Below are 20,536 nucleotides of genomic sequence, written 5' to 3'. Positions count from 1 at the left end.
GAAGTATAGTCAGGCTTTACTTGGGAGACGTAACGAGGAGGCACATCATTGTGAATGCAAAGAAAGACAGAGGACAGACGACCGTGGACCTGGACCATAGACTGTAGAGCCGCGGATGCCTGCACGAACGGGCTGACGAGCGCCGTTCACAGGCGCCAGAATGAACGCGTTCGACAATAACGTTCATCAAGCGTAAATAAAGAGCGTTCAGTTCACGTTCGCCCAAAATATGAACTTGTTCATGAACGATTGTTCATTGAACGCGTTCAGGTACAACACTGCTCATTACAGTATATTGTATTAACATGCATAACAATTAATTTGTTAAAATGAGTTCAGGCTTGCAGCTCTAAGCGGTTAAGGTTCTGGATGTTGAGTTGTTGTTGGGTTCAGGTTGGTAAGAAAGAGGCTGTATAGAGAGGAGAATGAAAGTGCATGACTGGGAGAAATGACAGTCTCGCCCCATCTGGCACTGCGGTCTGAAAACTGAAAACTCCACCTCTTAAGTTTCCACCTCATCCCACCAGCACTCTGTCTGTACTTCTCATCTATTTAGACTAGACCTTACCCGTTCGAATATATGTGCTGCAAAATATGTGCAGAGTGTGGGTTATGGGGAAAGTAACTGTAACTGCATAGTTACAGTTACTGCATAGTTACAGCCCATGGAGGAGTGTATATTTATGATGGATACAAATAATTTAACAGCAAAATTAGTAGAATAGAAGTATGAGGATGTATTTGCTCCACATAATTTTTCTATACCCGTTGGAAGATGAGACACACATCACCCGTTGCATGCGTGACCCATGCAGAGAGAGAGAGAGAGAGAGAGAGACTGCAACATTCCTAACTGTGAGAGAGATGTGTGTGGGCCCGGGGCTACAGATCCCATGGCCTGGAGGAACGGACTGTAACCCTGACAACAGGCTGTAGAGCTGTAGAGTGAAGAAACGCTAATAAATAGCTAGAATTTGGGAAAAATGAAATTCGGGCTCCGTCACCGTGTGTATAATGCTAATGGTCAATGCCATGTTAAATTTGAGATCAGTCGCTGAAGCGGGTGAATAGATAATGCATTTTGTGACCTACTGACTGACTGACTGACTAACTGACCTCTCTCTCTAATTATAGTATGGATGGGTAGATGTTGTTTTGTTCAGAATCAGATGATGTTTTCTTAGTCATGCTGTCGGTGTCGGGTGGAAACCTTGTATGTCCAAATTTATTGTTACGGTACTTTATATTGCAGTGCTTCTCAAACTTTCATGTCAAGGACCCCCAAATACACTTATTAGCCAATTATAGGGGACCCCCATAAGAGAAGATTTTCACGGCTAATTCCCAAACATTTTAATTTCAAGGACCCCCAGTTTGACATGAATTAGGCTACAGACCCCCATTTAATGGCATTTCAAACTCCCAATTTATATTGTAAAATCAATCTTAATTTAACTCTGAGAGTGTACAAATGGAACCTAATGGACCCGTTAAGGTCCATTTGGTTCCATTTGTACACTCTCAGACCCTTATTATGGGTATGCGTTACATATCCATAAGGGTCCATTTGGTTCCTAACTATCATTTAGCTGGGGACACCCCTGGAACTCCCTCACGGACCCCACTTTGAGAACCATTGTTATAGTGAATATAATGAAAACAGACCCATCTACATGCTCACAACGAGTTGCATCACGCAGAGTGTGAGCTTGTGGATGGGCCATTTTCACTACTTTTTTGCAACGATTTTGTAAGATGAAGTAGAGCATTAATTTACGGGGGGAAAAAGTGTAAATCTATCTGCAATACACACCCATAGATGCTAAGAATGTTATTTAGATGGTGTAATATTTAAATGGATGCAAGGTATGATGTTTGCCTTCGTTCCTTGCATGCACTTGTTGTCTTAGCAGTCTTGTTAACTTGACCACGCTTCCCCAGATGTTGGCTGACTCATGGTTCATGTGTCAGTCATTAGAGCTTCCTCTAAATGTCTAAATTGTAAATGCTCTAAATTGTTCCCAAGCTGGGAGTTAACCTGTGTGTGTGTGTGTGTGTGTGTGTGTGTGTGTGTGTGTGTGTGTGTGTGTGTGTGTGTGTGTGTGTGTGTGTGTGTGTGTGTGTGTGTGTGTGTGTGTGTGTGTGTGTGTGTGTGTGTGTGTGTGTGTAGCCTGTATTACATCACCAATTACCAATTGAAGACGTTATGCAAGCACGACCACCGCTCACTTCACATTGGGTGTGATTTTTTTATGAAAACCGTTTAAAAGACATTTGTGGAATCCCCCTCAGGTCTTGATGGGTCAAGTTGCAAATGGATCCCGTCATGCTCCTCCCTGTTATGGTTGTTGTTTTATTCTGTGTTGTGCAATAATCCCGTTTTCCTGTAACAAGTGTTTTGTGAAAAGCCATTGATTGTGGCTTGGTGACTGGAGGGCTTCCTCTGTTTATGATTATGTTTTATGATAGGACGTATCATGTACTGTAACACTACCATGGTGGCTCTCACATAACTTCAGCTGCAATGTGATATCCGGTCCTCACGGTGGTACGATACAGTAGTAACTTTATCCTGGACCTTCACTTAACCTATTCAGAACGGGTACGCATTATTGTGTATCATTATTTTATGCTTTAACTATTGAAAAATAGCAGATATACAAGCTCACAGCGCGGCACCGAGTTTGTAGATCTGCTATTTTTGAAAAATCATGACAATTTGAATTTTGACCCACAATGATATGTATTTGGCTACGGACCCCCATCTCAAAATATTTAGTTCCAGGGACCACCCAGACGGCGCAAAATTTGAGTTACAAACGTTCACTTTAAAAATACATATAGTCAAAAGATTTGCACACATTTTCACAACATTTAAAAAAAATAGCAGATCTAAAAGCTCGCAGCGCGCCACTCTGTGCCGCGCTGTGAGCTTGTGGAGCTTGTGGATCTGCTATTTTCTCTATAGTTAAAGCATGCAATAATCCCAGGGCTAAATAGGTTAATATAGATTCAGATAAACGGGCCTCTCTTCGTGAACAAATTGAATGGAATGTTCTTCTGTTTCAGTGAAGGAGAGTGGTATTGATAACAGCGGCCTTTGTTCTGAGTTCCACGACCCCTTGCTTGTGTCCCGTCCAGCTGAAATTACCTGGACGACGGGGGAGGAGGAGGTGGGGATGTTATCTCTTCCCTGCCGTGGGCAAGAAGCCACCTTGAACCCTAGACTATCGGCTTTCACAAACAGAATAACGACATTAACGGTCTCTTAGCCTTGTGATGGCTATGCTCCTTGGCAAGCAGTAAAGCTCCCAGTTATACTTAGTAGCGCGCAGGTGTCGCACGCAGTCAGGGGTAGACATTAAGGGACGTTTGCCACTGGTCCTCTTAGGCCAGTGACTTTTCATGATCACCGGCCCCACCATTGTAGCTACTGTACCAGGAACATTATTATTTTTATGCGACAAATAACAGTGAAAAATGTACTCTAATAATGATGGGCTCAGAGAACGCTGTGCCGTAATTAAACAAGTTCACAAAATCGTTACAAAACAACAGTAGTACCACAGGAAAATAATAATAGTAAATTAATCACTTACATTTTACTGGCTCAAATGGGCAAGTGGAAGTTGTGAACTTGTGTCCTACTAGGGGCAACAGTGGCTCAGGGGTAGAGTGGCCGTCATTAGAACACGGAGGGTTCCCGAAGGATTCCCAGTTCGATCCCGGACTCCCCGAGAGTTGGTGTTGAAGAGTCCTTGAGCAAGACTCTGAACCCCTAGTTGCTCCCGGTGAGCAGGTTGGTGCCTTGCATGGTTTCCTCTGCCATCGGTGTGTGAATGGGTGAATGTAATGCACAATACACAGTATGTAAAGCGCCTGGATAAAGGTGCTATATAAATGCACTAAAATTACTGTCCTGGAGGTTCTAAATAGTACATCTGGGCCAGTGGACCATTTCATACAGTATGTCTATCCCTGCACGCAGGAAATGGTGAATTGAGGAAGAATTTAGGCCTGATGGCTATTGTTTTGTTACAGCATTGTCTTGTTATGTCTCAGCCTGCCCTTGTAGCAGGCAGCTAGTATGGTCTGATGCTGTGCTTGTTGACAGAACTACCGTACCCCTGAGTGTTATTGTACTCCTTATTGTGCATTGCTTAAAGCATAACCATCACCACCTAGAATATTGTCTTGGATCTCCTCTCGATCGATCCACAATTCCACGACGGTTCTTGTTGCGCGACACACACCTGCACAAAACCAAGAGAAACTGAGGCGTACGGTGCAGCGAGGCAGAGCAGAGCGGACCTGGCATTCTGGGGTCTGGAACCCGATGCTGCCGCTAAGACCGTGTTGGGGGGCGGCGTACCTGGTTGTGCTCTGTGATTGGATGGCAGGTTCTTGGTAAAAGAGAGAATACTTTTTCCGCCACTGCTTACATTAGTATGTAGGGCTGGGCGATCACTATTTACTGATGCTATGGTGGTATCACGGTTTCTCCCCCAAAAGTTGTTTTGAATGAATAATAATAATAGTAATAATTAGGGCTGTCACAATTATTACATAATCGTCTAATCGTGATTATTTGACATTATCGCAATTATTTTGTCATAATCGTCATAATCGTGAATGTTGAAAAATGTCCGAAATAGTGGAAATAGCAGATCTACAAGCTCACAACGCGTCGGCTATTTCCACTATCAAAGTAATTTTTTAAGTAGTAAGTTGTCAAATATGTCAGTAATTTCTCTGTATATTTAGGTTATGTGTCATATATACCATGTACAACTTCAAAGCCTAAAAGCCAAACAGAAATGTAATTATCAACGACAAAAACACAATTAAATCGTTAATCGCCAATTCGACAATTAATCGTCATGTAAAATGTCATATCGTGACAGCCCTAATAATAATAATAATTGCAGTTATGAACTGGGGTAATGGCGCTATTGTGGCTATTGCACCCAGCCCTAGTAGTGTGAGGAGTGTGTGTTTGCCATGGGGACACAGCGCTCAGTGTGACACACCCTCCTGTTTCCCTAAGCAAGCAGGTCTGCTGCAGTGCAGCGTCAGTCCCAGTCATGTGTCTTAGCTCTTACTCTTACCTCCGTCTGTGTCCTGGAGGCTGTAGGATGTGAAAAGGCCAGGAGGGCGGGGGGGGGGGGGGGGGGGTTTGGCCTGATGCCAGCTCCATTACGCAGCACCTTATTGGCTGAGCAGCAGACAGAAGGAGGTTACACGCTCGATGAGGCTTATCAACAGTTGTGGAATCAGCTTAAGGTACCACGCACGTGCTGTAGTAGTATCACGACTTAAGCTTAACACTTTACTATGTGAGGGTGATGCCCATCTGTCCATAGATCAGTTTCTATCCACCGTCTTATGTCCCTTAACGTGTAGGCTGGTGTGGAGTCAGTTGCAGAGCATGGAGAAATCTCGCTATTTCTACGTGTCATTATTTCGACTAAGGGTTAGGTTTAGGCATAGTGGTTAACATTCACCAGGTTAGCATTCACCAGCGTCGGCAGGTTAGCATTTCACCAGGTTAACATTCACCCACGTCGAACAAATGGAATGTCGAACAAATGGGCATAATTGCCCGGGTCTTCTGAGTTACTACAGGGGTGCTGCCTAGCTGCCACATCTTTGTGTGATCGGACTTATTTCTTTTTCTTGTTGACACAACTGTTTTTTTTTTCTTCTTTTTTTTTTTTAGTTTTAGAACCTTGTTTTATAAGAGCAGTCCAAGTACAGGGCCAAAAGTCACATTTACTAAGTATTGAGTGTTTACAGTATGTGGTTAAATATCTGAAAATACATTGCCAAACAAAACAAAAAAAAACTAATTTACACAATACTAATAAGTCTATTAAGAAATCTACAAGCAGCAGTGGCTCAGGGGTAGTGAAACCGTCATTAGAACACGGAGGGTTCCCAGTTCGATCCCGGGCTCCCCCAGAGTTGGTGTCGAAAAGTCCTTGAGCAAGACTCTGAACCCCTAGTTGCTCCCGGTTAGCTGGTTGGTGCCTTGCATGGTTTCCTCCGCCATCACACACGCTGTATGTGTGTGTGTGTGTGTGTGTGTGTGTGTGTGTGTGTGTGTGTGTGTGTGTGTGTGTGTGTGTGTGTGTGTGTGTGTGTGTGTGTGTGTGTGTGTGTGTGTGTGTGTGTGTGTGTGTGATCCGCAACATAATTTTATACAATATGTAGTGGGGGTCCCTGCTTTTATCCCTCAGCTAAAGGGTCCTTGACCTGAGTAAAAGGATGAAGACTCCGGCTGTAGTGTTTGGTCTTCATAGGAGGGTTAGGTCTGTTTTGACTGCGTGTAGGTAACAGATTCAAATGACTATCATTGTTTTGTCTGGCACTAATAATGGTTTGCCGGAGTTGCTTAAGTGAAAGCTGCCCAGTATAGCCAGTCTAATACGCTGTAATTAGATAATAGAGATGTGTTTTTTCTAGCGTTGTGAGAATGAGAGCCTTCTCTTTTATACTTTCCCCCTGTTTCATATTAATTTATTAGTCAATCACTGGCCCAGTACAACCTGTCTCTAATGTAGACCATTGTGTTAAGCTCCCTGTTAGGGTTTGCTTTGCCTCTTATTGTGAGTATAACAAAATAAGTCATTCACTTTTCCCTTAAAGTTATACCATGTAACTTTTTGTATAAAACAAATCTTAAAATTGTCCTAACTGTTAAATCGCTAAAGTTTTAGAACCCCCACTCCGTTAATTTCAGCTTCTAAAGCCTTCTCTTTATATGTTTTCTATGAGCCGTGGGGGGGAGAATTTTGCGGCAAAATGACGTCATCTGCATCATCTGTATACGTTGTGTATACGTTGGCCAATCATATCGCGGATCATAAACACATGGTACACTACCGGCCAATCACAGGCGTATCTGCAGTATCTTCAGGAAATAGCTTGCTTCAACAGCTTTGTTTACACTGGTCTAGAAGTCTAGCATGTAACTCCCCAACCGCTGCTCGTAGATGGACACGAGAGATCTCTATGGATGCGTACGCGGTGGTCTGAAGGCCCGGTCCGTGGCGAAAAACGGCCGAAAAGACTACAGACCACTAGTTGAGCAACTTACACAGTATAGCTTTAATGATTCTGGTTCCTTTACAATTCCCTCTTCAAGGTTCGATTCGTTAACGGTTACATTTAACAATTTCTATATTAAAGAAACATCTATATAATTTTGGCCTTTTATAATTTTTGATTTTGACACAAATTCAATCATACATATTCGTACAATCATACATTGCATGCATTATAGTAGTTAGGAACTTGAGGCCCTCTGGGTTACATGTTAAGAGTTATGGTGGCCCTTGAGGTTAACCACCGGTATTGTAATTATATCGCAGATGTGAAGTCCACACACCAGCTCTGACAGATACACTGGGAAACAGTTCCAAATGTGATGGTTTCTCAATGTTGACGGAATTAAATGTTCCAGCTGTAAACATTCTTATGTTCTAACCTTATATTTGTTTCGTTTTTTATCCATTTCTCCTTCCAGTTTCCTGCTCAGACAACTCTCGCCTCTGATCAGCAGAAAGTGTTTGTTCTGTGGGAGAGCGGAGAGACCTTCGATAAGGTACGCACCGTGGAATAACACTTAGAAAGAGTAGCAGACGATTTAACCATGCACACAATGAAAGCTGTCACCTAATAGAACAGTGATTCTCATCCTGTGGGCCAGACCCCACTGGTTGACCATGATTGAAAATTCATATTCTCTGAAAATGCATGCCGCCCAAACCCGTGGTTTTTAGGCACCAAAATGCAAGGTGGCTATATTTTAACCCATTTAGGCCTGAACACATTATGACGCAATATTTTATGCTTTAAATATAAAAAAATAGCAGATATACAAGCTCACATGCGAGCTTGTAGATCTACTATTTTTGGAAATGTTTCTATGTCAGCAATTTGGCCAGCCATCGTCAAAGAAAAGGTCCTTTTCACTTAACTGGAGCTCAGTTAGTCTGTTCTTGAGAGACTACTATGTCAGTGGTGCTCAAACCTTTTCATGTGAAGGACCCCCAAAATGATATTTATTTGGCCACGGGCCCCCATTTCAAAATATCTAGTTCCAGGGACCACCCAGAAGCAAAATTTGAGTTACAAACGTTCGCTTTGAAAATACATATATTCAAAGATTTGCACGACTTTTTCAAAAATAGCAGATCTACAAGCTCACTGTGAGCTTGTATATCTGCTATTTTTCACTGGTTAAAGCATTCAATAATTCTAGGCCTGAATGGGTTGATTCTGTTGTCTTCAAGTCTGTCTTTTTGCTTGCCATGTGTTTCCTCCCTCAGCAACGGCGGCTGCTCTACGAACTGTTCTACAAAGCCCACCGGGTCAGGAAGGCTGTGGTCCAAAGCAGACTCTCCCAGGAGTTTGGAGAAGACGTCACAAAGGCAGACGTAGAGCGACTGCTCAAGGTGAGACAGGAATAGGACTCAACGTTTATGTAGGCCTTTGAAATTTAAAGGTCTCAACTTAAAGCTATACTGTGTAAGTTCAACTAGTGGTCAGTAGCGGTATTGCTTTTTTCGGACGTTTTTCGGCCGGAGTCGCCGCGGACCACCGCCGCGGACCACCGGAGCGGCGCCGCAAACCACCGCGACCGATAGTAATCCGTGGAGGGGTAGAACGCATGGTAGAACGTAATTTTCTGGCCAGGATTTGTGGATTAAGAGGTTAAAATCCTTCACCATGGTAAACACTGTAGCCAAGCGGAGGCGCTTCCTGGAGACCAGAGCAGATAAGCTGTGATTGGCCGGTAGTGTACCATGTGTGCATGATCGGCGATGTGATTGGGCAACGTATACACAACGTATACAGATGATGCAGATTACGTCATTTTGGCGCGAAATCCGGTCCACGGCCAGGATCATAGAAAACATATAAAGAGAAGGCTTCAGAAGCTGAAAATAACGGAGTGGGTGTTCTAAAACTTTAGCGATTTAACAGTTAGGACAATTTTAAGATTTGTTTTATAAAAAAAGTTACATGGTACAACTTTAACTTTGACAGTGTACAAATGGAACCGAATGGTCCATTTGGTTCCATTTGTACGCTGTAAAAGTTACAGACTTGTAAGGGTCAATTTAGTCCCCCATGAAGATACCTAGAGAGCTTTATTTTGATTGTTGTAAGTACCAGCTCTTATGCCTTAACTTAAAGGCCTGTCCATACTGTCTCCGACCACAAACCTTTCGTCGGAGAGTTCCGACTTTCCGACGTGCAGCTTTCCGAACTCTTAATTCGGGGTAATGCTTTTCAGAAGACGCAAGTGACGTGATTTTGTAGCTGAACCCGACCTCTCCGACGAAAAGTTTGGTGGTCGGAGACAGTTTAAAGGACCATTTCACCTCTGGGACAACCAGATCTTATTTTATTGTTGTTTGGGACACGATCAACACAATCATATGATGCATTTTGCATCATATGATGCTTTGTAGCATGCTGAAATACTAAAATATCTAAAAACACAGATTGAACACAAACAATAACTCAGGATTGTGTTGATCGTGTCCCAAGCAACAATAAAATAAGATCTGGTTGTCCCAGAGGTGAAGTGGTCCTTTAAGTTAAGGCATAAGAGCTGGTACCTCAGGGAGTCCCTGAAATCCACTTTGAAAACCACTGATATAGGTAATAGGGTCGCATACAGTTGAGCTAATTCAGAAGAGCTAGTTTTCGCTTTTCTTTATTGTATCCTTACATCAAGAACAAACGTTTCGGCTATAATCCAGCCTTCTTCAGTGTGACACTGAAGACGGCTGGATATCCGCAGAAAAACGGTTTGTCCTCCTGTTCCTGCTCCGTTCTAACCAATCTTGCCGGTCCTCTGTTTGCCCCCGCCAGGAGTGCTGCACTGTTACCGGAGGAATGTGGTACCTGAAAGGAACGATGGAGTCCTCCTGACCCTGAGAGAAACCACGCTCCTCCTCCCACCACCCCTAAACCTCTACCCCATCTCTGCGGTCGGTCGCACGTCGACCCCGATCCCAAACACTTTAACTTCCAGTCTTAAAGCGGGAGAGAGGGCTCTGCGTGGCGGGGACAATGCGGCCGGAGACCAGCCAATCACGGCTTCTCCCCCCCGTGTCCCACCCCCAGCTCTCTCGGGGACGGACTGGAGGACAAAGATGTCGGCCATCTGCTGTGCACAGAAGACACGTGTTCTGTCGTGAGCGCGGTGGATGGGGACGAAAACCCTGAGGAAACTCGGGTTTTTGTTTAGTTGTTCTTTTCTCGATTTATTTAATTTCAAGGACCCCCCATAACTCTTGAGAGTGTACAAATGGAACTAAATGGACCCTTAGGGTACGGTCACACACACTTCTCAGAACCTTCTTTTTGTTTCCATAGCGTACGGCCTGGTTTCAGACGAGGTTCTGGGAACCTTTTATTAGGTCCTGTTCTTGAGGTAGTTCTAAACTTGAGTTCTGGAAACCTATGGGCGGGGCCGCCAGCGCTGCTGTTCTCGATTCGGTACCTTCCCGGTTAGGTCTGGTTATATGGAAACGTAACTAGCAGAACTTGGTCACAGAACTAAACATGGTTCTTGAAGGTTCTTGGTTCTGGGAGGTTCTGGTTCGGCCCTGTAGTGGAAAAGGGGCTATAGATTCTGCCCTATGAGGCAGATTCTGACTGCAGCCTTACGGGTCCATTTGGTTCCATTTGTACACTCTTGAGTTATTTGTACACTCTCAGAGTTATAGACCTGTATGGGTCCATTTGGAACAAGGAACCCTGAGAGGGGACCCTGGACCCCACTTTGAGAACCACTTATGTAAATGGTTTGCGTTTGAATCTGTGACCTCAAATACATTTTTTTTTACAAATATTTCGTTAACAAACTGAAGCCTAGTGTTCAGTATTCAAGGTTAAGAGTAATTATTATTATTATTTTTGCCTAATTCGTGGCCTTTTGAATAAAGCGTGTACATTTCATTCAAATGCATTCTGTCATCCAATACATACAGTATGTCACATCGATCGAGGCCTTATGGGTAAAGCGCGTAAAAAAAACAAGTCAACTTAATTTACTTTTTTGGGAGGGGCAAATATTTCATTTAAGTAAGGTTACGATAAAGTACGTCAACGCCTCCCCTCGTCGCCACGTAAAGACATTGCAGGTTCATAGGTTGAATGCGTTTACACAATGGCCATATATTTGACATATATAAAAGGCTTAACAAGCCTGTTAAGTTTTGTTTGGAAAAAAACATATTTGGTTCCATGTAGGAAAGACAGATATTGTAAAAATGTCTGGTTGTGCTGCTGCAAAAGGTTATTCGGTGATGTGCCATGGAGCTCAGGTTTAAGGTTTTCTTTAGAGATGCAACAATTAAACGAATACATTTTACGGTTTATATACGGTATATTGCATGACACCACTGTACCACAAATTATAAGATGGGGATTAAGTGGTTAATCAGAAATCTATTGGATTTTCTTTAATCAATTATTGATGTTTAACAAATAAAAACAAATATATTGAGCCATTTAGGCCTAGAATTATTTAATGCTTTAACTATTGAAAAATAGCAGATATACAAGCTCACAGCGAGCTTGTAGATCTGCTATTTTTGAAAAATCAAGATTTTTGAATATATCTATCTAAAAGTTACATGTGTAACTGAAATATTTGCTTCTGGGTGGTCCCTGGAACAACATATTTTGAGATGGGGGGTCTGCGGCCAAATACCTGTAATTTTGGGGGTCCTTGACATGAAAAGGTTTGTGAACAGCTCATTTAGAGGAAGGATTTAGAAGTTAAAGATATTCAAAGACTTGCACACATTTTCACGATTTTTCAAAAATAGCAGATCTACAAGCTCGTGCCGCGCTGTGAGCTTGTATTTGAGGGTTAAAGAATGCTTCTTTATTATTTGATTCGTTTAAAAACAAATTATCCATAGTTGCATCCCTAGATGTCATTTCCGACCCAATAAATACACCGGATGTGGAATTAAAACCTTAAAACACTGAGCTTTATCGCAGACAAACTGAACATGATAGAAACCCACTCGGTTACAATGTTATGATGCCAATTTTTCTACGCTTTTCTGACTGACAATTTATGGAAAATGCAGTTAATGTATTTTAACAGCCGAGTGAACTTTAAGTTGATGGCAATCGTAATAAAAGTATCTCGCTGCTGAAACATCCCCGTTAACTGTTAAACCAAATGTGGAGACGGATCTCGTTCAGTTGGATGTCTGATGTTTGATAATACCTGGGTGAAAACATGACAATGTGAATTATATTGGGTAATCTGTGTAGGATTGCTTGCTGTGTCTGAATGTGATTGAAAGATTCATTTGAAGGTGAATAAAAACCCATTTGAAATAAAATAAATGAAACAAATGTGTCTATAATATAATCCATAAAATATGTTATGCTCACAGTACAGCAAAAAAAAGTTGATGGGACTATACTATGACACTGACTATACAGATCCATCTAAAATATATACAGTATATATGGCGTAAGTATATTTTCTTGAAATTTTCATATATTCTAAATACATTGAACATTCAGTGAATTATTCCAAACCTTTTTTGTTAAGATTTTGATATATTTTATGGCATACAGCTCATGAATATCAAAAGTCCATATTTCAAATTATTACAACTAGCCCTTACCCGTTCAAAGATATGAGCTCCAAAATGATGTGCAGTGTGTGGGTTATGGGATGTGCACTGTGCACACAGTATATGAGGGATGGAAAGTAACTAACTGGTGCTTGCATGATGTAGGAGCATCAATGTAAGAAACCCGTTTCGTTTAATGGCTACAGAGATACTGTTCCCCCCCCCCCCCCCCCCCCCAGCCCGCCCGCCCGCCCGCCTGCACACACACCCGCCTGCCTGCACACACACACACACACACACACACACAGAGCTGGTTAAACATTTTGCCTCAAGCTAGATGCAGAATAGATGTGCCTCATGCTAGATGCAGAATAGATAGTAGATACAGCATAAAAATGCTAATATACAGCATACGATTTGTGAAAGTGACAAACGGCCTTCACAGTTATGTCAGGTGTGTTCATATGCTGATGGTGATGCGATTTCAGATCAATTGCTCCAGCCACCGAGGAGAAACGCTGGGACAGACAGACAGACATTTGCAAAATTATAGTATAGATATTGCACAAGACCACTCAACAAAGGAAATGTCAACCTTTTGAAGTCAGAGTTGCATGAGGTCCAGTGGGAACTTTCCTCAAACAGTTCTTTTTAGATTGAACTGTATGGAACTGACTATACAACTATGACACTATGGAACTGACAATACTAGGCTATGACATGAAGTTGACAACTAAAAGAAAGAAAAAGTCCGCACACCAACTTTGATGTTCCCAATACTTGGTTTTTACTCAGGTGACGTTTCGAGCCTGGTGGCTCTTCTTCAGGTCTGAAGAAGAGCCACCAAACTCGAAACGTCACCTGAGTAAAAACCAAGTATTGGGAACATCAAATTTGGTGTGCGGACTTTTTCTTTCTTTTATTGTTAATTAACTTTAGTCCAGCACCCAGCCTACATGGCTCAGGATGTGCATGCCTTTTATGGCTGTTTGACAGCTTTTGTTTCCATGAAGTTGACAACTGTCACACAAAAACCGGGGATGGGAGGCAGGTTAACAAGCCTACCGTCGATGATATCGCTGCATGAGCAGCCTGAAGGTACCCAAAGCATCAACAACACAATGAAAATCACATATGGTGTGGGTGATAAATGGCTTATATATATATTTATATATATATATATATAAACCAAGGCTTGAACTTGCAACATTCTGCTTAAGTATGGTGCCATGGTAAAATTGGATCCATACAGAAAAGATTAGCATGGCGCCATAGTATCAAAGACAAATGTGGTCTAGAACCACAAACCGTGAGCCTACAAACCACTGACATAGGTCTGATTCCACAGAAGCATGGAAAAGCTTTGTCATTAACCATCACCATAGTAGTTAGTACCATAGAAGAGCACACACATGTCTTGATCATACAACTGTTGACATTGGTTCTGTATTGCTTAATTTTTGGATGCAATCTGTTAGAGAAATTTAGCATTTGGCTGGTGTCGTTAAAAATCCCTGAGTTTTATTTTGTAGCATTGTTTCAGTGTGTTCTGTTGTTTTTAGGTTTTAGTTTATTCTTACCGGTATGTCCCTTTCATTCTGTAGGCATTATTGTTCCTATTTTTCTCTGTTACTGTCTTATCTCACCTCCCTGTGCATGCTAGTTTTCTCCACCTGTGTCCTGTTAGTCTCTTAGCCAATCCCTGTGTTGATTGTCAGTTGTGTTCACCTGTGTCTGGTTAACCCTGTGAGTATTTAAACCCTCGATTTCTTGAGCTCTCTGCCAGTAGTTAAATGCTTACACAGTGTTCAGTAGCAATATACATAATGTATTAGAACAGCTCAAAGCAATGCAGTTCAGAAGTTTTCTCGAATAAACTTAATTTATAATACCACATTGAGAAACTAGTTGCAAACATAGTCATATTTTTTTATTCAAAAGTGAAAACCGCAAATGCACTTGATTTAACAAAAAACATTTTAAAAGAATAACTTGGTTGAAAATGCTATAGTCTTTCTTGATCATCTGAAACTAATAAAATGTGCTTTCAATGAAGTGTAAATCTGGATGTTCTAATAAGATGGTTATAAAGAACAACCTAAATTGCAGTTGTCATAATGAACCCTGGTCATAAGAGGAAACAACCTAAATTGCAGTTGTCATAATGAACCCTGGTCATAAGAGGGTGTATCTACTAGATTCAGTCAGTCTGCCAGGGGTAGAGGTGTTTGCTGTGGATTTTCATCTATTGACCTGTCGGCTATCCTTTTCACTTTAAATATAACCTCCGACCTGCAATTAGTGTGAAAATCCTGGTGGTGCAGTGGTAAAGCAAAGGACTCACAACCTGAAGGTTGTGGGTTTGAATCTCACTACTGGAAAGTCTTCAATTTGGTCTTTTTAAGGCAAAGTGCATGGAATCAGCCCACCTCCCTCGTCAACCCCTCTTTTAGCTCTGGTAGGAGAGGGAGGAGCCCAACCTTTTCTTCACGCCCTCTTTTAACTCCGGTACGAGAGGGTGGAGCATAGATAAAGCCCACCTCTAGGGGGAGGAGTTTAGGAAATTTACATATGAATTATATAATTACATTTTATTGTATGCTACTTTTGAGGGGATGGTTATTGTTTAATTGTGGTTTTACACCATTGCAATTTTTTTTGTTCCCCCTTGATTATATATATATATTTTATTGAGGCTTTTGAGGTTTTTTTTTTGTTGACTTTGCTTTTTGTTTGAGTTTTTTTCTTTTAGTTGACTTTGCTTTTTGTTTGAGTTTCTTTTTTTTTTATAAGTTGACTTTTCTTTTTGTTAGAGCTTTTGAGTTGACTTTTAGTTTTGTTGGAGCTTTGAACCTGCAACCTTTGACAGATGAACCTTTGATTTATCTTTTGAGCCACGCTGGCATAGAGAGACAATCGGGAATGTTATATTTAACCCACCTTTTAGAATTCAGATAGACATTGAAAATGTTGATCACGGGTTTCGAACCCCTGACCTTCCGCATATAAACCCTTGACGTATCTCTAGAGCCATGCAGACATGAAGACTCAATCAGGAAAGTAATATTTAACCCACCTTTTAGAATTCAAATGGACAATGAAAATGTTGATCAGGGGTTTCGAACCCCAGACCTTCCACATATTAACCTGCGACTTATCTCTTGAGCCATGCTGACATGAAGAATCAATCAGGAAAGTAATATTTAACCCACCTTTTAACCCACAATTTCAAGTAAAGATCAGGTAAAGGTATAGGAACAAGGTAAAAATGTTATAACATCCTTGACAATTGCCAGGTTTGAACCAGTAACCTCCTGCTCGTTAGGCTTTTTCCTTTGCCACTACCCTATGGAAGATTTATGTTGAATATCTTCTTTTGCACATTTTAACTAAAAGATCAGATAAAGGTGCAAGAGTAAGATAAACATTAGAAAGATTATTTGCTGGATTTTAACTAGGACCCTATGGGTCTCAATAATTTTTATAATTATACTACAAAACATTTCAAAACGAAAAATACAAGCACACGTGTCCTCAGTAAGCTGAACACATAAAAATGTGAATGGTGTTGAAAGGTGTAAACGTGTAGGAGATGAATCGCGCCAAGGTTTTGAGGAGATACTGACTAGTAGGCCTATAGTATAGTATATAAATAATGAAGATAACATACGTGTGCTCGCCTTCCAGGCAAGCCCACAATTAAGATGCTCTGACACAACCTGTACATGGTGGCCTCATGAGTCAAGACATGGCCTGTCTGTGTGAGCCAGCCAGGTCTATTCTGGAGAGGTTTTGGAGAGAGTTCTTATACATTTTCAAGCAAAGCCTCAACATGAATAGGTGAATGGTTAGAGTGACTGCCTGGTGAGCATAAGGTCACAAGTTCAAGACCAGGTCTTAAGCAGTCTGCTGGGTCAATGGACATTAGATGCAGGTGGCTTAGAATTGTACACCCTGGCATGTTATTGCAGAAGTGATTAACGCTGTTACACTTCAACTTAATTTTAAGGTAAATTCCGGTCTAAATGGCTTTCTTACCTTGTTTTGTTGTTAATTTGTCTCCAAAAAACTCACCCAGATGCTATTTTATCAAAATAGACCCGACCACAGCTCAGAACGGGAGCTGTGGGGTTTTGCAAATCCACTTATTTCCATAATTTTAAAATATATATTTTTTCGGCTCATAGTGCCCCTTCATACACACACTATAGACGTAGCAACAACATTATACTCAAGGCTTGTCATTATTGAGATTCTGCCGTAAAACAGTACTCGCGTCCGAAATCTCGACTCACGAGACTTCCGAATCGTGTTGAATCTAATTACAGTGCAGCTACACATTCCTATTGTATAGGAATGTGTACCTGCACTGTCATTGCCAGACCCAGGGGGTCGGCCTACAAAAGGCTTTGTCGGTCTGTCGGTCGGTCGGTCGGTCCCTCTTTTCCTCAGTGTGCCTGTGTTTGCCTCTGACTGCTCATCTGCCCCTCCCTTCCCTTGCTCGGCTGATTGCCTTGAGGGCCGTCACCTGTACAGGACCAGCTGAGTTGAGTTGGCTGACGAGCTGCTGACACTATAAATTCCTCAGCCCATCTACAAGCTCAGAAACATTTCCAGCTGCTCAGCCTATACAATCCTGTGTGTTCATGTGTTAGTTCAGTGCCATACTAGTGAAAACAGCCGGACAGGTCAAAGGAGAGAGGCCAGACTAAGATTGATCCACCCCCCCCCCCCCCCCTTCCTTGCATTCTGATTTTCATTGCGGGTCTGGCAGAACCAGGTGACCTGGTCTAGTTTTTTTCACCCTTGTTCCAAACTTCCAACCTTGCATTTTTTTTTTATAATTTCTTGAATGAAAAAACAAGGCAACGGACAAATTTTGCTGATAAGCTAGCCTTCTCAGACAGACTTTATGCGTCAACAGATATCAATGAATGTGGAAAAAAAAGAAAAGAAAAAATAAACATTTAAAACACATTCACATGTCTGCATTTAACTGGGTATACTGGTAATAAACATACTGTACATACATACTGCTAGCAAATGTGGCCATTTTGGTCTAGAAAACAGTTAAGACAACTAGCATGTCACAGTCTAAAATGCCCGATCTATACTTGGCTGTGCACGGGTGTCGCGCGCCAAAAATAGCCCGATCTACAAGGTCACAACATGTCGCTGCTGCCATACGCTGTGAGCTTGTAGATCTGGAAGTATAACCCAGGCCTTAGAACTGTATTATAGAACCGCAACGTAAAGTGTCACCAAAGCATGGATAATCCCTGTGCAACGCTAAAGTGCATCTCAAAGTGATTTTTACAGCAACATCTGCAAACTATGTGCGCATAATCAAGCAAAACCAGGGGACAAGTTATGTAAGACAGGCAGCAATGCAACAACAAAATACATTTTTGTGTTCGCAGTCCACTAAAATCAGGCATTAGTGGGCTGTGGACGGTTAGGGTTGGGATCCGTGAGGATATTAACGATTACCGTTACTTAAAGATTTCTTCAGGTCCTTCACGGTTTCTATGGGGCAGTGGTTTTCCTTTTCATCTCAAGGACCATTATTTGTTTGGCATTTGAGCCACGGATTTGAAACTCAGAATATTCTTTTCTCGTTGGCTAAAACTTTGTCCACAATTCCATGCTGTATTGGTGTGGTACCACAAGAGAGAGAACAGGCAAACCTTGATCAAAACAATTCTTCTAAATTCTCGAATTGTTAGGACTTAGCCTAACGGGTTCATTTGGTTTCATTTTGCACTCTCAAGAGTTAAAGATCTCTAAGAGTTGATTTGGTTCCCAACTCTCCATCATTAGCTGGGGACCACCTGGGACCCCCTCAAGGACCACACCAGTAGTTTAGAACCACTGCTATCCACCCGTTTCCGCGATAATTTACTGTAGAATTATCTGTGGGACACTTCCGGAGAACAGCAGACATACAAGCTCGCGTCGCAAAAGCAACGGTTGTGAGCTTGTAGATCACTCTCGGCTTTGATACCGGAAACTGCCGCACACCTTCTGCGCAATTTACGATGGGACTTTGGAAACTTGTGGATAGGGAGTAACAAATGGACCCTTACAGGTCTGCAACTCTGACAGAGTACACATGGAACCCAATGGACCCGTAATGGTGGTCCTGGAAATGTAAATAAAATAATAACAATTAAGAGAACAGACGGTATTGTAATTGTATAGGCGATCCCAACCCTAGCAGTGGTCAAGTTACACCGTTTCAAAGCATTCTCAAGTTCACAGTTTATATTTTTTGGTAAGTCCTAATTTAACCGTAATACGACTTTCAGTCAAAGCCACCTAATCTGATCGCAAACTATTCAAGCAGTCTTTCTTAAGAAAACAAAAAACATGCTACAAGTACAGAGGACGGTAAAACCTGCTATGTATGCATTCCATGTCTATAATTCATTATAAAACATTTATAATGCATTATGATCTGCTTATATCAATGCATATCTATAGACACATTTCTGGTCCACGTTACACTGATAAGAACTAGATGCACACGCAGGTCGGTACCAAAATTAGCCAATGAAACCAGCACTCCCCAAAACAACAGGTTTGGGGATTGGTGGGCATTGATTACATGATACAGTCACCTGTGCATTTACTCCCAATGTTTGTAAACAAGAAACGGGTCTATAGTTACATGAACTCGTAAATATTCATAATGCTTTATCACAATAATCATAACACATTATATTATAAGGCATTTATATGGACTTATAAGGCCAGGTATAAAGGTAATGTAACTGGCTTATAACAGATGTAAGCAATCACAAGTACTCATGATGGAACACATTATAAGCACTCATTCATATGTTAAGTATCATACTACTTCATAATTGCTGGTCACTGATTGACTTTAGGTTTTGGTTAGGATCATAGTGTATAACTATAATTATCATACCTGTAATACATTATAATGATGTTATGATGCATTAACTTAATGTGCAACATTATTTTCTCACTCACCAGTAAACAAACCAACATACAGTTTAAGTGTATAGGGGGTATATGCACATTTGTAAAGTGACAATTTAAGAACTTTTTAATACCTCTAAAATGACAAATTGGCAGAAATTGTGAAAACAGCCGATCTACAGGCTCACAGCGCCTCTCAATGCGAGGTGTTGTGAGCATGTGGATCACAATAGAACCGTGTTATACAAAATCTAATTCCTCAACTCTTAGTGCTCGTCAGTATAGTATATAGTGATTTATAATCCCACTAGTGCATTATAACTGTGATGATATTACATCATAAAATTATTATAATTATAACATATGAAACAGGTCTGAGAGTCCAGCAATACTACTTGAACATAAGTCATTACAAAATGCTTTATAATGTGTTATGATTATTGTTATGAAGCACGATGAGTATTTACAAGTTCTTGTAACTTATACAGCGTTATCGTAATGCATTATAGACATGGGATGGGAATGGGATGCATAGCAGGTTACGCAGAAGACTTATATTACTTGATTCCTGCATTGTATATTATGTTGTTTATGAAAACCTCAACCAGGTTCCGCCAGAGCACCGTAAATAACAAGGTTTTGGTTCTGGTGAGCAAGCAGTCTGTGAAGCGAGTCTGATCGTTTAACCACACTTAAACCCTACATGGCTGACCAGAGTCCCTCAGGGCTCTACATGGGTGTCTGTTTTCAGATAACAGATCCACAAACAGCTTTCACCACAATACAGATGCTGGGGTTTAAAGCAGGGGTCTTCGATGTTTTCAGGCTAAGGACCCCTTAGTTGAGAGAGAGAGATGAAGCAGGGACCCCCACAACCTTTTCATAGATTCCTTATCGTTTTGTTGTTTGACAGCGCAATCTTTAGTGTATTTTGGATTCATGTTAATTTGTGTTTTCAGATATTA

The 20,536-nt window shown here is 41.4% G+C and overlaps 1 protein-coding gene across 1 annotated transcript; it reads left to right on the top strand.

Annotated features, from left to right (window-relative positions):
- Positions 1 to 5,184: 5,184 nt before the first annotated feature.
- Positions 5,185 to 11,238, top strand: LOC308302890 (DNA-directed RNA polymerase III subunit RPC5-like; the record flags this gene model as incomplete). The annotated part of the gene is made up of 4 exons (XM_080747208.1): positions 5,185 to 5,283; positions 7,529 to 7,606; positions 8,334 to 8,459; positions 9,889 to 11,238. 4 exons carry the CDS (start codon positions 5,185 to 5,187, stop codon positions 9,946 to 9,948), a joined length of 363 nt encoding a protein of 120 aa, XP_080603334.1. The 3' UTR covers positions 9,949 to 11,238.
- Positions 11,239 to 20,536: the final 9,298 nt, after the last annotated feature.

Source organism: Nannobrachium achirus (assembly GCF_963921795.1).
Source record: "Nannobrachium achirus genome assembly, chromosome: 18".
Classification (NCBI taxonomy): domain Eukaryota; kingdom Metazoa; phylum Chordata; class Actinopteri; order Myctophiformes; family Myctophidae; genus Nannobrachium; species Nannobrachium achirus.
The sequence above is the reverse complement of the archived record's forward strand: the minus strand, read 5'-3'. Positions and strand labels throughout refer to the sequence as shown.